We start from the raw sequence: 13,355 nt of genomic DNA on the forward strand, positions 1-13,355 counted from the left end.
CACGTGACAGCTGATGCGCATTTTTTTACTTTTTTTCCTTTATTTGCAAGTAAAACACATGTTAGACATCAAAATCATTACAATAATATAAAAACAAATTTACATGTGTACAATAACGCAATTTATGTTGAATTATACAAGAAATAGAAAATATTGACAGCGAACTGAACGTTACTCCGGCATATTTCGCGTCCTTTTAAACTTCCGTGTTTACAATTAGAACTGCATGTGTGAAAAAGCTACAGTAAAACTCCAATTTCTCGCCATGATTTACTCAGAATATTTTAAATCCAAGCTCAAAGGGACCGCCAAAACTCGTTACATTGAAAAAATGAAAAATGTGGACTGACAACGGACCCGTATTGCCTGAAAGACGATGCTTGGGATGCTAGACCGGCGACAATTCCCAATATCCAACCATGGGATATTTCAGTGTACATGATACATACGCCAAGTCCGTACACCAAAGAAGCAACAAAGGTAAAGAAACAAACATCTTACATTAATTAAATAATATTAATAACTAGCCTGAATTTGCACTAAATCTGAATAGAATTAGGAAGGAGAAATAATGCTACGACACGCACATTTTTAATTTTACAACATAAATCATGTCACTGTCATGATCATGAGTGTCAGCTCAGATGACATGGACATGATGGATGCACTTGCTAAAGTTACAACCTGAACTGAAGTTGAACATATTACAATTTACATGTTGAAACTTACATGTAACATGATAAGCTTACATTAACTGTCAATGGTCACTACAAGCAGTCCAGTGCAGGGTGATATTAGATAATTAGGTCGGACAACAGCATTATTTCTACTGACCACCTTATATATGCAATGCAAGGATTATTCAGTAAACATCGCAAACATTATACATTTTTAGATCTGAGAAGGAGTGGCTTCAAAATATCAACCCTGACAACTGATAACAACAATAGTGTCCTGAGCCTTTCACCATTCTTATTCATGTTTTATCTTCACAGGCGTTCAAGGGGTGTATTGGAGCTGACAATTTTGTCGAGGCAGGTTGGGTGAGGTCCCTTCGTCTTCATCAATATGGTGATCGGTTCCTTGTGTCAGCGAGAGTGCGCCATTCTATGGCAGTAAGAGCAACCCTTACCAGTGTGTGGTTTGTGGCAGAGGCAAGCGGTGAAATCATGGCGGCTCACTGTGATTGTATGGCTGGGTAAGCTACATTATTTTGATGCGTTGACCTACAGTGAAAAGTGTGTGTTCTGATGACCAGAGACTTGTGGCAAAAAGTGCAGGTTACCTGCAATTGCGTAAATTTTTATGAATCATACGCGCCTAATCGCATTTTGGACTTTCACCACGAGCCTCAGAAGAAATCAAGCAAGCAGTGTATTTAATATTCTTCCTAAATAATAATTTGTCCAAAAGCAAATTGAACCACAGACAATCAAATGAAATTAAATAATGATCGGGTCCGACACAGCAACTGAATGTTTCAATTATTGTTTTTTAAAAACTTGCCATTTTAGCAATTCCTGTATGATGGAAGCAGTTGGTTAAAAAATAATAGTAATTTATATTGAACAAACTGACCAAATAATAGTTACTGCACAGTAGTCGGTACATTTAATTGTCACTTACGTCTACATGCTAGTTTTTTGTTTATTAGGCCGAAAAAGATATCATTTTAACATTAATGTTTGTTTTGAATTCCAGACTTGGTGAAACTTGTTCGCATGTTGCATGTGCAATGTCAGCTGTTGCCCGGGCTGTATTCATTCGGAAGCAAAGTGGATTAGATGCATGCACATCTCAGAAGTGTGAATGGCTTCCACCAACACAAGAGGTGAGTTTTTATTTTTATTTTTTAATAGTAAACATACAAGCTTGTTCTCAATGTACATGTGTTTGCCCATAATCCTGGCATGCCTTTTAGAATTGAAAATGTATTATTTAAAAAAATAAAATTTAAAAAAAATGTATAAAAAATAAAATAAACAAATAAATTTAATTATCATTCCTTTAGACATTGTATTTATTACCTTGTACTGCAAAAATGGCTTTGAACAGACCATTACTTTATTTTGCCTTCAAATGCCTTGCAATGTGTCTAATTAAAGGTGTGTGAATAACAAGATCATTTAATGGAGTTTATGTGTTTACTTTATTTTTAGGTATCTGCTGCAATGGTTAGAGATATCGCTTTTGTTCGGCCAAGCACAAAGAAGAAGAAGGCATTAGCATCATCTCCATCCACCCCAGCAAGCAAGCTCCCACGCACCGCCATGACCTCTCCAAATCAGCAGAGGAATAGCGACGCCTTTTCATCTCCATCCACCCCAACTAGGAAGCTCCCACGCACCTCCATGACCTCTCCAAATCAGCAGAGGAATAGCGACGCCTTTTCATCTCCTCCAACTACCCCATCGCGCAAGGCTAAACTGAAATCCATTCCCCCGCCAACTAAAGCTGAACTGGACGAGTGTTATGCGTCACTGGACAGATGCGAACAGAAGCCTGCTATTCTACGGGTCTTGGATGACTATGCAAAGAACTTTATTCCTGTAAGCCGTGACCCAAGGTTTCCCCGAGCCCTCGGATACCTGTACAACCCAGATACGCTGGAACTTGGCTACTTAGATCTACTGACAGAGTGTGAAAGGGTGTATTCGACTGTGCAGGTAAATAATTTTCTTTGTTGAAAAGTGTGTTTCTAATATTGCATCATGCTTAAGATAAGTATCTACTGTGATGGAGCATTTTGCATAATACCTGGCTTGGTAAAGCAAACAAAAGGGAACACAGGCAAAATAGTTGTCTTGAAAGTTTTCGCCTGTCGTGATCAGAGTTGTAACTGGGGTTGTAACACACTTATTTATCTACTATATGTGCTAACCATTAACCCAAGAGCTGAATTAGTGTAAAACATTTGAATATATCATGCCTGGCAGAATAGTTTAACCATGGCAGGCAATAATGTTCTGCGCCGGTTCTGCGCCACGCCGCCATATTACTGCGTGGCACACTTGTCAATGGTAGAACACACACAATTATTCTGCCTGGCAAATACAATGCTCTCATCACAATCACCTGTGATGGGAGACTATGAAATTACATGTTCATGTATTTGAATGTGCTGCTATCCTTATCTATTTACAGGTAACAGATGAACAGATCGAGTTGGTGGAGAAAAGCTCCAGGGACCAGGCAAATTGTCATCTATGGTTTCATCAGAGAACTGGACGTGTAACAGCTTCCATCTTTAAGGCAGCATGTTGTACCAACCCAGCCATGCCGGCGCAGAGCCTTGTAAGCGCATTTGTTCTCCAGAAGCACATCGCTTTTCTTCTGCAGCAACTAGGTTGGTATTATTTTAATGTAAATTTACAGTATATGTTGCTGTACTTGACAAAAATCTATTGCATTGTTCTTGGAAAATACTGTGTTTCCCTCAAGTGGTCATTTTGGGTAGGGCAATTATTTGACCACTTTCAAACACCACAACCCCCCTCCCCATGGCAGCAAAACCTTCATTCCTTGCTACTGTAAAAACACTTTAATTCAATGGAATTAAATTTCTCGAATTTGAAATTTGGTACACTGTAAACAATGCCAAATTTTAATGTTGCGGATTTTTGCCTACAGCGAAATTCACGAAATTAAATTGCCCGCAAAATTAACTTGTTTTACAGTATTCGTGCAATACTTGGTATCTTTGAAGTGGCCCCTCAACGTGTATTATGTACTCGGATATGAATCGTGAATGGACTGGTCAAGCGTACTTTTTACCTAAGTATGGCTAGTCAAATGATTACAACAGAATGAGCTCGTATCCATTATAATGGTACCTCTATCAGTGGAATTAAGGCATGTTTATTAACATGTTTTTTTGTTCTTTTCTACTTAGGTACGGTTGTGAACATGAAGATAAAGCAAGAAAGGCTTTCATCGAAGCGACTCGCACAGCGACACGAAAACTTCACCTGTAGAGAAGCAGGTTTACACCTCAGCGCAGAACATCCATTCATAGCAGCCAGCCCAGATGGCATTATAAGTTGTGATTGCTGTGGGGAAGGACTTCTAGAGGTAAATGCCCTTTACTTACTGCGACAAGGATCTCCCAAACAAGGAGAACTATGATCATGAGGCGATGAAGACTTTTTGCATGGCACCAGACACCGACTCAGATACTCTAGAATTGAAGCATAACCACCCATACTATTACCAAGTGCAAGCCCAAATGAACGTTTGCAAAAAGCCATATTGCGATTTTGTGATTTGGAATCACAAAGATCTTATCGTTAGACGGATTTATCGGGACACTGATTTCTTCGCAGACCAAATCCCTCAGGTGGAACATTTTATCAAATACGGCGTTCTGCCAGAACTGGTTGGCAAATGGCTAACGAGGCAGGTAGTGGCAGGGCATGATGGGATTGTTCTGAAAGATGTAGTTAACCACGAGGAACCAGCTGATAATGACACAGAGGATACTATGGGTAAGCTGGTGTGCTACTGCAACATGCCAGCCCATGATGAGGAGTGCATGCTGAAGTGTGCAAACAAAGACTGTGCAATTAAGTACTTCCACATGGAATGTCTGAGAATACGATGTCCACCCAAGGGAAAGTGGTACTGCCCATATTGCAGAACTTTGCCAAAGTTTAAGAGGGGAAAACAAAACAAAAAGTGACTGTTACAACTCTCTTGAACATTAAAAGACTGGACTCAGGGCAGATGCATAGTTTGTTTTCTCTAATGCATGATATTGAATAGATTCGGTTGGCAGCTGGAACTTCCTTCCTAAACCATTTACTTTTCAGGACTAGAAATTCAACGAGAATCAAGGAATTGAATCTTGCGAGTCGCGACGATTCTCTCGACGATCAGATATGAGAATAAATTTCCCTCATTGAATTGTACAGTACATTGACCAATTTTTGTTAAATTTGAATCTTGCAAAGTGAGGCGAATTTCTAGCCCTGCTTTTTGTATGATTTCACAGAAATGTTAACATACACATAGTCCTACTGCCAACATGGTTGATGTTACTAGTATCTGTCATGTACAAATAATAAAATAACATCAGTCAAGTTAGCAGTAGACCTCTAGTGTATATCACAATTAATGAATTTCTGAAATGTTACTATAGGCCTACAATTTTGTTTGATGCAAATTCACACATGGAAACATTGGTGGTTTATTTTCTTCTGGTATTTTATTAATACAGGTCTCTCAAAACTCATTCAATTTATTTCTTCTCAGAAAAATGTTTATCACAGTTTGTACAAGTATTTATAATGCAGAAAATATTGAAATGCCCTGAGCCTACGGGTGTCTCCCTGTCTTTTTCAGGCTTTACCTTTTTTTCTTGTATGTGAAACTTTCATCAAATGTAATGACTTCGGCGATGCAATTTTGCATCGCCATCGACTGACGAACGGACATTGACCCAGGAGAGTTTGTTGACTTGTTTACTTGCTGTATTTTGCACAAGGCGCACATTCCTGATTGTTTGCGTATTTTCGGACTTTCATAAATGAAACCCAAATTATTCCTTTTGTTAATTAATTGACGCCAATTGCTTATAAATTGTCCCATCACTTCTCTTCCTCGTTATTGTGGATGCGTCTGCATTTGTGGTATGCATTATGCAGCGGAAGGTAGACGATTTCTGCAATGAGGGCGGAGAGAGGTGGTAACGTATCAGTAGACGCACTTTTGCGTCCACTCTCGCGATGCACTTTTACGTCGCGCCCTGGCCCTGATTGGTTGGTGCTGTTGCTGGGTCGACTGGCATGTGAGAGGAGCGTGCCATGAGCGTCTTGCGTGGGCCAGTCATCCGATGCACCTTCACTTATGATTTGGAGCTTGTTGAGTTAACACGTGCATTTGTTTCTGTGCAAAGACGGCTTGACCATTTGTTTAGAGACATGACTTTCAATATAAGCGGCAGTCTCTGTATGGTTAGGATTCGTGTTTTATTAATAAATCGTGTTATTTTGTGATTGTAGGCCTACTTCCATTGTCGTTTTGCTCCATGTTTTTAGTTCTCTGAGTTATTTATCAGGAAATCACGCATCATCCATATACCACCCGGGTATACCACACCCTGAGTAAATCATTACATTGGTGAGCAGCGGTGCGATTTCGATATGACTTCTGAAATCGTTAGTGAACCCACTGGTATAACCAGAGGGCAAGGTAAGGATGAATTAAACATGCATGATTTTCTGGAACAGACCAAAGTCCGGCTGCAAGAAATAAAAAGCCGTAACAGTGTCTCGTATACGAGCGACTACGCTTGTGGTAGTAGGCCTACTAGACCTACAGGGACAGCTTATTTTGATTTTGACTTTGAGTCTGAAAGTGAACCGGCGAAACTGCCGAGGCTCTCCGATTTAGAAGGGAGCACACAACAAAGTCCCTTGTGTAAAACAAGGAGGCCGTACCATTACAAAACATGTACGATGTTGCCTGTAAGTCCTGATGAGACGAGGTGCACATCAATGACAAAACCATTGATGAAGCCATCAGAATATGACGGCTCAACACCGCTACAGGATTATTTGGCACACTTTGAAATTGTGTGTGAATTAAATGCTTGGCCTGATGATGTCAAAGCAGCATTTTGGCTACCAGCCTTAGAGGGGCTGCTCTTGCGGTTCTGAGTGATTTGGAAGAACATTCCAGGTATCACTATCCAGCGTTGATAAGCAAGACTGGAAAGGGCTTTCAACTCTGAAAATAAAGCAGAGTTGAATAAGACGCTATTAAAGAACAGAACCCGTGAAAAGGGCGGAGTCACTTCCAGAGCTGGCACAAAATTTTGCGTGAGATTAACCAAATATGCATACCCAAATACACCCAGGAGTATGCAAGACATTCTGGCTAAAGATCAATTCTTAGACGCATTAGACTCTGATATGAGATGGAGCATATTTCAAACCAGGCCTAAGACCCTGGATGAAGCACTTGACGTTGCTATCGAGTGTGAGGCCTTCAAATTGGCCGAAAATCAGAGATCATGTCAATACGTCAGATCTGTGAGCAATCTTGAAGTAGGCCTAGACCTACAGTCGGACAAATTGGAGTCATCTGAACAAGTTGACTCGCTCATGTCGAAGGACCAAATAGTCTTACAGTCCCTGCTGGAAATTCTCAGGGTAATTCTCCAGAAGATCGAGTCTGTGCAAAATAAAGACCAAAGTTACGAAAACCAACGCCGTAACCATGGTAACTATGACAACAAAAGACACAGAAAAGATCTGATCTGTTTTAAATGTGGAGAAGTTGGTCACTTCCAAAGACACTGCAAAACGAGTAGGCCTATAAACTCGACAACATCTCCAACTTTGTCAAACACGTCCTATGAACATGATCATGATGACAACTCAAAACGAGTGTCAAACGTGAAAATGGTGATGCCTAATAACGTGGTCAAGGAAAACACGGACGTGGAAGAAATGAAGATTGTAGGCCTACTTCCATTGTCGTTTTGCTCCATGTTTTTAGTTCTCTGAGTTATTTATCAGGAAATCACGCATCATCCATATACCACCCGGGTATACCACACCCTGAGTAAATCATTACAATATGAACAATTTGTTATGTGTAAAGTAAATTGCGAAATAGAACAATTTCAAATATCACAAAGATTTAAGAATAATTGTGTACATTATTTGCTCATCAGGTTTCACAACTTTGTAAAATGTTTTTCAGTGCAGCAATCTGTACACAAGAATACCACAAATAATTTGATTACATTTTCAATTCATCCAATTTGTATTATTACAAATGGATACATGTTCATGTAGCTCTTATGTGTTTGTAAAATAAGAACAAGCTGAGCCTTCGTGTGAGGACTGCATTGAAATTACCATGGTCATAAGCCCATGTTTCTGCCATCCTTCCTCTATAGTTTGCTTTTGTTCATGCTCTTTTTTTCAATTTTGCTCAACTAAAATCCTTAAAACCTTATCACAATCAAATTACATGAACATGATGATGAAGGATAGTGGAACATTCAGCTATCACCATGGTAACTGTTTTTCTAACTCTTCCCAATTCTTCAGCATACAGCCTGCATGAAGGGTCAACTTGTCCTTAGTTATAATATAAGCAAGTTTAAATTTCAATAGCATGCAGATTTCTGTGTCCTTGAAAAAGACATTTCAATTTGAATGGCAGTCTGTGAATAAAGATATTAAAGATATTGCAAAACTGAAAATGTTGTTTTAATGCATGATCTTTTCATCATTCCCACCTTTATAATGGTAGTAACTAGTAAGTAAACTACAATAAAATGTCAAGTCACTAGTTCAGCAACATTGAACAAAAATGTTAGAGGAACAATGATATACTGTAAAACACTTTAATTTCAAGGATGTTTCTTTCGTGAATTGAAAATCAGTGACAATTTTATGGGAATATAATTTCGCGATTTTGAAATTTGGTACACTGTAAACATTGCAAAATGTTTATTTTATGGATTTTTGCCTACATGAAATAAATTCGCTTGAAATTAACTCAAGTGTTTTACAGTAACAATTTCAACAAGCTGCATGTACAAATGATAACCAGTGTTATCAGAATGAATGCAACTGATCATCTCCAATCCCAATTTATCAATTGATATTATTTCACCAATTTTTTTTTGCCTTATATAAAAGTTTTTCACTATAAGTTTTCATTTTACAAAGTTCTAATGTCTCTAGTCCATTGGCACTATTGGAAGGCAGAGGTTGGTTAGTGCACAGCATACTTTCACAAGTTTATCAATAGGGGCATCACCATTTCCTAACATATCAATACCACCAACCATTGAGAGTGGAAGAGTTCCTTGAAGAATTGAATATTTCTGTTTCACAAGCCCGATCACACTTTCCACATGAATGCGAACAATTGAAAGTTCTCTCGACCAGTCAACCTCCTTCTTTGTAAATCGCGCTTTGGCCCTCGTAAATGGTCGAATAACAAGCTCACACATTGCAAGTCGACAGTAATCGCTCACAGTAAATCCACGGTCAGCTATGATGACGTCTCCTGCTTCTAAATAGTTCAATAGTCCACTTGTCTCGGTGATTTCCTTGTCAGATACCCGCCCTCCCAACATCTACTTATGAAAGAAACAGTTCCTTGTGGGGTGATGCCAATTAAAAACTTAATGGTGTTGTGGTGCTTATAATTTGACCACGTTTGGGCTCGGGCTAAAAAGTCGATTGGGGTTTCAATAAACACTTCTGTGCAGTCAATAATAACACAAGCCTTTTTGTAAAATTTCAAAAATGCAGTAGGCATGCTTGTCCTCAGAGCAAGTCGAGACGGCCAATGTATTAAGTGTCCAAGTCTTACTGACATAGCATCAAGCACACGGTGATAGGTTCTGGAAACTGTAGAAGTACTAACATGAAAGCGATACGCTAAGTCTAGATGTCCAAAATTATGAGTGATTTTCATAAGGAACACCATCATCTGCTCAAATGGTGTCAACTTGCAGTTCGCAATTATTTCTGGCAAGTATGGGGAGATTAGATTAAACACAGTCATTAAAGTTATCCATGATGGTAATCCAGTATAGTATACCAGCTTTTCCGAATCATCTCTTAATGCCTCTTCAGTCAGAGACATTGACTTGATCACTTTATCCTTCTGTTGCACTGTTCGGCGCAGCTCTTCACTATCCGCGACTAACTGTCTAAGTTCCTTATCCCACTCAAGGTCAGTCTGGGTTTCTTCCTCCTTTGTCGGCTCTTCCGGTACTTCTGGCGGCGCTTGAGGTGCTTCCTGCTGATGAAAATCGATGAGGGCACATGCAGCTTCATTGGTTTGGATCTGCTTTTTCCTTTTCTTTATTCGCTCATGTCTTTCCACAGACACACGCTTTCCTCCTGACACCGAAGCACTGTTGTGGCCCATGTTGACGGTTGGAATCCAGTCTGGGTGAGTCTTGGATAAGCGGTAGGATGGCTTTCCTGTAAAAAAACAAAAATTAAACAATAAATTTTAAGTAATTGCTGATTACAGAACTCATCAGTTACGGTATAGAATCTATAGATATGTAGCAAGTTGCACTTTCCGTTATTTATGATCAGTGTGTATCTTTTTACTAGACGCTTCTCTATACAAATGTTGGCAAATGGTCAGGTTACCCAGCCAGAATCACATGAAAGTATCATGGTTGAAGCTTTTTTTTAGTCATACATGTTCATGTTGTCATATTCATGTTGTTCACAATTGACAACAAACTTTTTTGCATCGGATCATCATCGCCATCATGATGATCATCATGATGATGATCATCATGATCATGGCTGGGTGACAGGCAAAGGGCTGAAACTAATTTGAACTACATTTTACCTGAATGAAAGTGTACTGAACACACTTTACTGTGTTTAGAAGGTTCCCATGGTTTGTTAGTAGAGGTATTCTTCTCTCGTTTGAGGGCAGAAATCCAAGCGGTGCGCCTCTCCGTTGTTATTGCACGTTCATCATCAGCCTGTCTGATGGCTGGTATGGAATAGAAGCTTATCTTTTTCCCACTTTCGTCGACATCTCCGCCTCATTTGAGCAGCCAATAACACAACAAAAATCAGGCATACTGTAAGTTTATGCTCAACTTAAAATAAGAAGCAAAACTTGTTTGAAAAAGCACCGTTTTATAATTAAAATGAGGAAGATTCTATCGTATTGCGTGTGTGTGTTGACGAAAATCAGCTGATCGAATGGACTTTAAACAACGTGCTGTTCGTGCACTTTGATTTATGTAGTCGCGGCGTGGAAAAATACTCATTTTTATTCAAAATGAAAATTAAATAATAAGTCAAGGCTCTTAATATAGTTTTTAATTATTATTATTACATCTGTGTTGATAACAATTTTATTTTGAACGTTTTATTTATAAAAACCTTGTTATTTGATTTGCTCAAAGTAACAGACTTCTTCATCAACTATACGGAAAATACTGCTACATGTCTGTGTTTGGAAAACAATACAATATCGTGCATACACAGCGTCCCGTACAAATGGTGGACAGGTGCAAGATCGATACCGTGTGACGTCACGTGCAAGTGATGTATATGTATGGACCATACGGTGATGTTTAAATTGACCTGCAATAACCACATTTGTGGTTATTGTTTACAGAACATATTTCAAGCCAGTAAAGAACAAGATGATGACGATGATCCAGCCAAATGCCCTTTTTGCAGGGATGAGCTAACCGCATTCTACCCATTTTGCTGCGTCCATGCCAGGGCAGTACATTTGTAAGAAATGCTGTATGTTTGCATCTACTGAGTACGCAGCCTTGAAATTGCATATCAAACAAGTACATCAACCCAAGTACTAGTGCAACTATTCAAATTGTTCGTACACCGCAAACCAACAATCAAAGGTTCAGAGTCGCAAACGTGTAAAGCATCTCACAACAGTTCCAGCAGCCCCAGTTACTAGCAGTTGGGGCCCGGTTGCGACACCTTCAATGTCCGCTGCACCACCCCAGTGGACAGCGCCACCGGTTTGGCATGCAACCTCCACCCCAGTAACCCCAGCAGATAACTGTGAGAGCGGGACCACAGACTCCAAAGACAGACGAGGAAAAAACAGACAAGGCAAAGACAGACAAGGCAAAGGCATGGCTGACTAAAGGATCTCCTGCTCACAAGGCGAAACAGCAATTGGGACAGAGAAGAGATTCCTTAGAATGCTATCAAAGTCAAGTATGCATAAGTTTTTCATGGTGAGCAAACCCATCAGATCAGGTTTTAAAATATTTGCCCTCTGCAATAGTAGAAATGGCTACATGGCTAACTTTGACTTTTACAGACAGGGACCGGACAACAGGGTTGATGTGCATTGTGCCTCACTAAAGTTGCCGCACTATCAGTAAATAAGGCGCTTCATCCATGGATTCCAGCTGTGAGAAACAATTTCTGGTTTTGTGCTCGCACATACAATGGTTCAGAATCCAGGATGAAAGCACTCTGGTTTGGTATCCTTCATCATACTGTTGATGATCATGAGTGGAATATGATGGCTGATGGGTACAAAGGTAAGTTCAAATCATCAATCACTCACTGCAGATAGATGTACAGACAATGCAAAGCCAGACAAGGCAAAGACAGACAAGGCAAAGACAGACAAGGCAAAGACAGACAAGGCAAAGACAGACGAGGCAAAGATAAACAAGGCAAAGACAGACAAGGTAAAGGCATGGCTGACCTACAGATCTCCTGCTCGCAAGGCGAAACCGCAATTGGGACAGAGAAGAGATTCCTTAAAATGCTATCTTATTACAGGCATTTCAGGCATACTGGTGAATTGGAAGGATTTCATAACCATACACTAATGTATGCCCAAAAACGTCATTTGTACAAACTTATTGGATACACAGCCAGAAATAAATTGGCTGCCATTGATCACAATTCACATGTTGACAGGTCCATATCCAAAGACAAATATGGTAATGATATGGACTTGGGTTCCACAGAAAGTCAGAGTCCAGAAACAGTATTCATATATTGAAGACATGATCTTTGGGGCGTTCAAACAAGAAGTATATTCCATTTAAATTCAGCCCGGGCTACTAACAAGTACAAACCCCTCTCCCAAGGATAACGACACATGCATACAATGCCTCTGCCCCTCTCCCAACTGTGCGCCTGGAAGTCTTCCATCACCGAAGCGACACTGCATAGACCTAGTCCAGCGGGTGTCAGCATCGGCGGACCATCGCACACAAAATATTCTCTTGGCCACTGTATTGGAACAAATACATTCTCGCTTGGACAAAATTGAAAGTAATATGAAAAATAAGTTTGTTGAGGTGAGTAAAGAACAAACCACCAACTTGGCCAAACAATTTCACGATGGACTTTCAGAAGGTTTACCAAAGCAAAACCTACAACAAAGAACTAGTCCAAGGCCTACAAGATAACATTCTCAAATTTCCTTCCAAATAACCATAAATAGTACAACAGGGTTTATGTATGTGTTTTGATGACCAAACAATAATACACTTGTCACATGCACATGGATGGACCAAACTCTTTAAGTATAAATGACTATTTTGCACAAAAACAAACTGTCACTGCATGAAGAGAAATCAAAACAAAGCTGGCCGGGAGGTGATAACTTTAAGATTGCCAGCTTGTTGGATGAGAGATTTTGCTCTCGAGTCTAGTCATGAAACACCGTTCAAATGCACATGAGAAAGTTTCATAGCCTGGGGAAGTACTTCGTGAAGAGATGGAGCCTTCAACTTTCAAAACGGAAACTGAGCAAAAAAAAAAGCCTATGTGATTTCCCGGAGTGAATTCATGGAATTTAGCGCAGGGTCAGCTGAAAATGATGAACTTGATGCTACAGTT

At 39.7% G+C, this 13,355-nt stretch overlaps 2 protein-coding genes across 2 annotated transcripts; one reads left to right on the top strand and one right to left on the bottom strand.

The window, feature by feature from the left end:
* The first annotated feature begins 423 nt into the window (after positions 1-423).
* LOC140142937 (uncharacterized) lies at positions 424-4,125 on the top strand. The gene is made up of 6 exons (XM_072164964.1): positions 424-480; positions 996-1,198; positions 1,702-1,831; positions 2,160-2,666; positions 3,145-3,346; positions 3,893-4,125. The coding sequence occupies exons 1-6, from the start codon at positions 439-441 to the stop codon at positions 4,123-4,125; spliced, it is 1,317 nt and encodes a 438-aa protein (XP_072021065.1). The 5' UTR covers positions 424-438.
* Positions 4,126-8,698: 4,573 nt separating this feature from the next.
* Positions 8,699-11,622, bottom strand: LOC140142938 (uncharacterized). The gene is made up of 4 exons (XM_072164966.1): positions 11,397-11,622; positions 10,345-10,545; positions 9,340-9,959; positions 8,699-9,100 (listed from the first exon to the last, which is right to left on the bottom strand). Exons 1-4 carry the CDS (start codon positions 11,620-11,622, stop codon positions 8,699-8,701), a joined length of 1,449 nt encoding a protein of 482 aa, XP_072021067.1.
* Positions 11,623-13,355: the final 1,733 nt, after the last annotated feature.

Source organism: Amphiura filiformis, chromosome 20 (assembly GCF_039555335.1).
Source record: "Amphiura filiformis chromosome 20, Afil_fr2py, whole genome shotgun sequence".
Taxonomy (NCBI): Eukaryota; Metazoa; Echinodermata; class Ophiuroidea; order Amphilepidida; family Amphiuridae; genus Amphiura; species Amphiura filiformis.

Coding starts and splice junctions, on each gene's coding strand:
- LOC140142937 (XM_072164964.1), top strand. CDS start 439: ATGATACATACGCCAAGTCCGTACACCAAAGAAGCAACAAAG. Junction 2,667..3,144: donor GGGTGTATTCGACTGTGCAG/GTAAATAATTTT, acceptor ATCTATTTACAG/GTAACAGATGAACAGATCGA. Junction 3,347..3,892: donor TTTTCTTCTGCAGCAACTAG/GTTGGTATTATT, acceptor TTTTCTACTTAG/GTACGGTTGTGAACATGAAG.
- LOC140142938 (XM_072164966.1), bottom strand. CDS start 11,622: ATGCCTTTGCCTTGTCTGTCTTTGCCTTGTCTGTTTTTTCCTCGTCTG. Junction 9,960..10,344: donor TTCAGTACACTTTCATTCAG/GTAAAATGTAGT, acceptor GTTTTTTTACAG/GAAAGCCATCCTACCGCTTA. Junction 9,101..9,339: donor GTGTGCTTGATGCTATGTCA/GTAAGACTTGGA, acceptor TTTCATAAGTAG/ATGTTGGGAGGGCGGGTATC.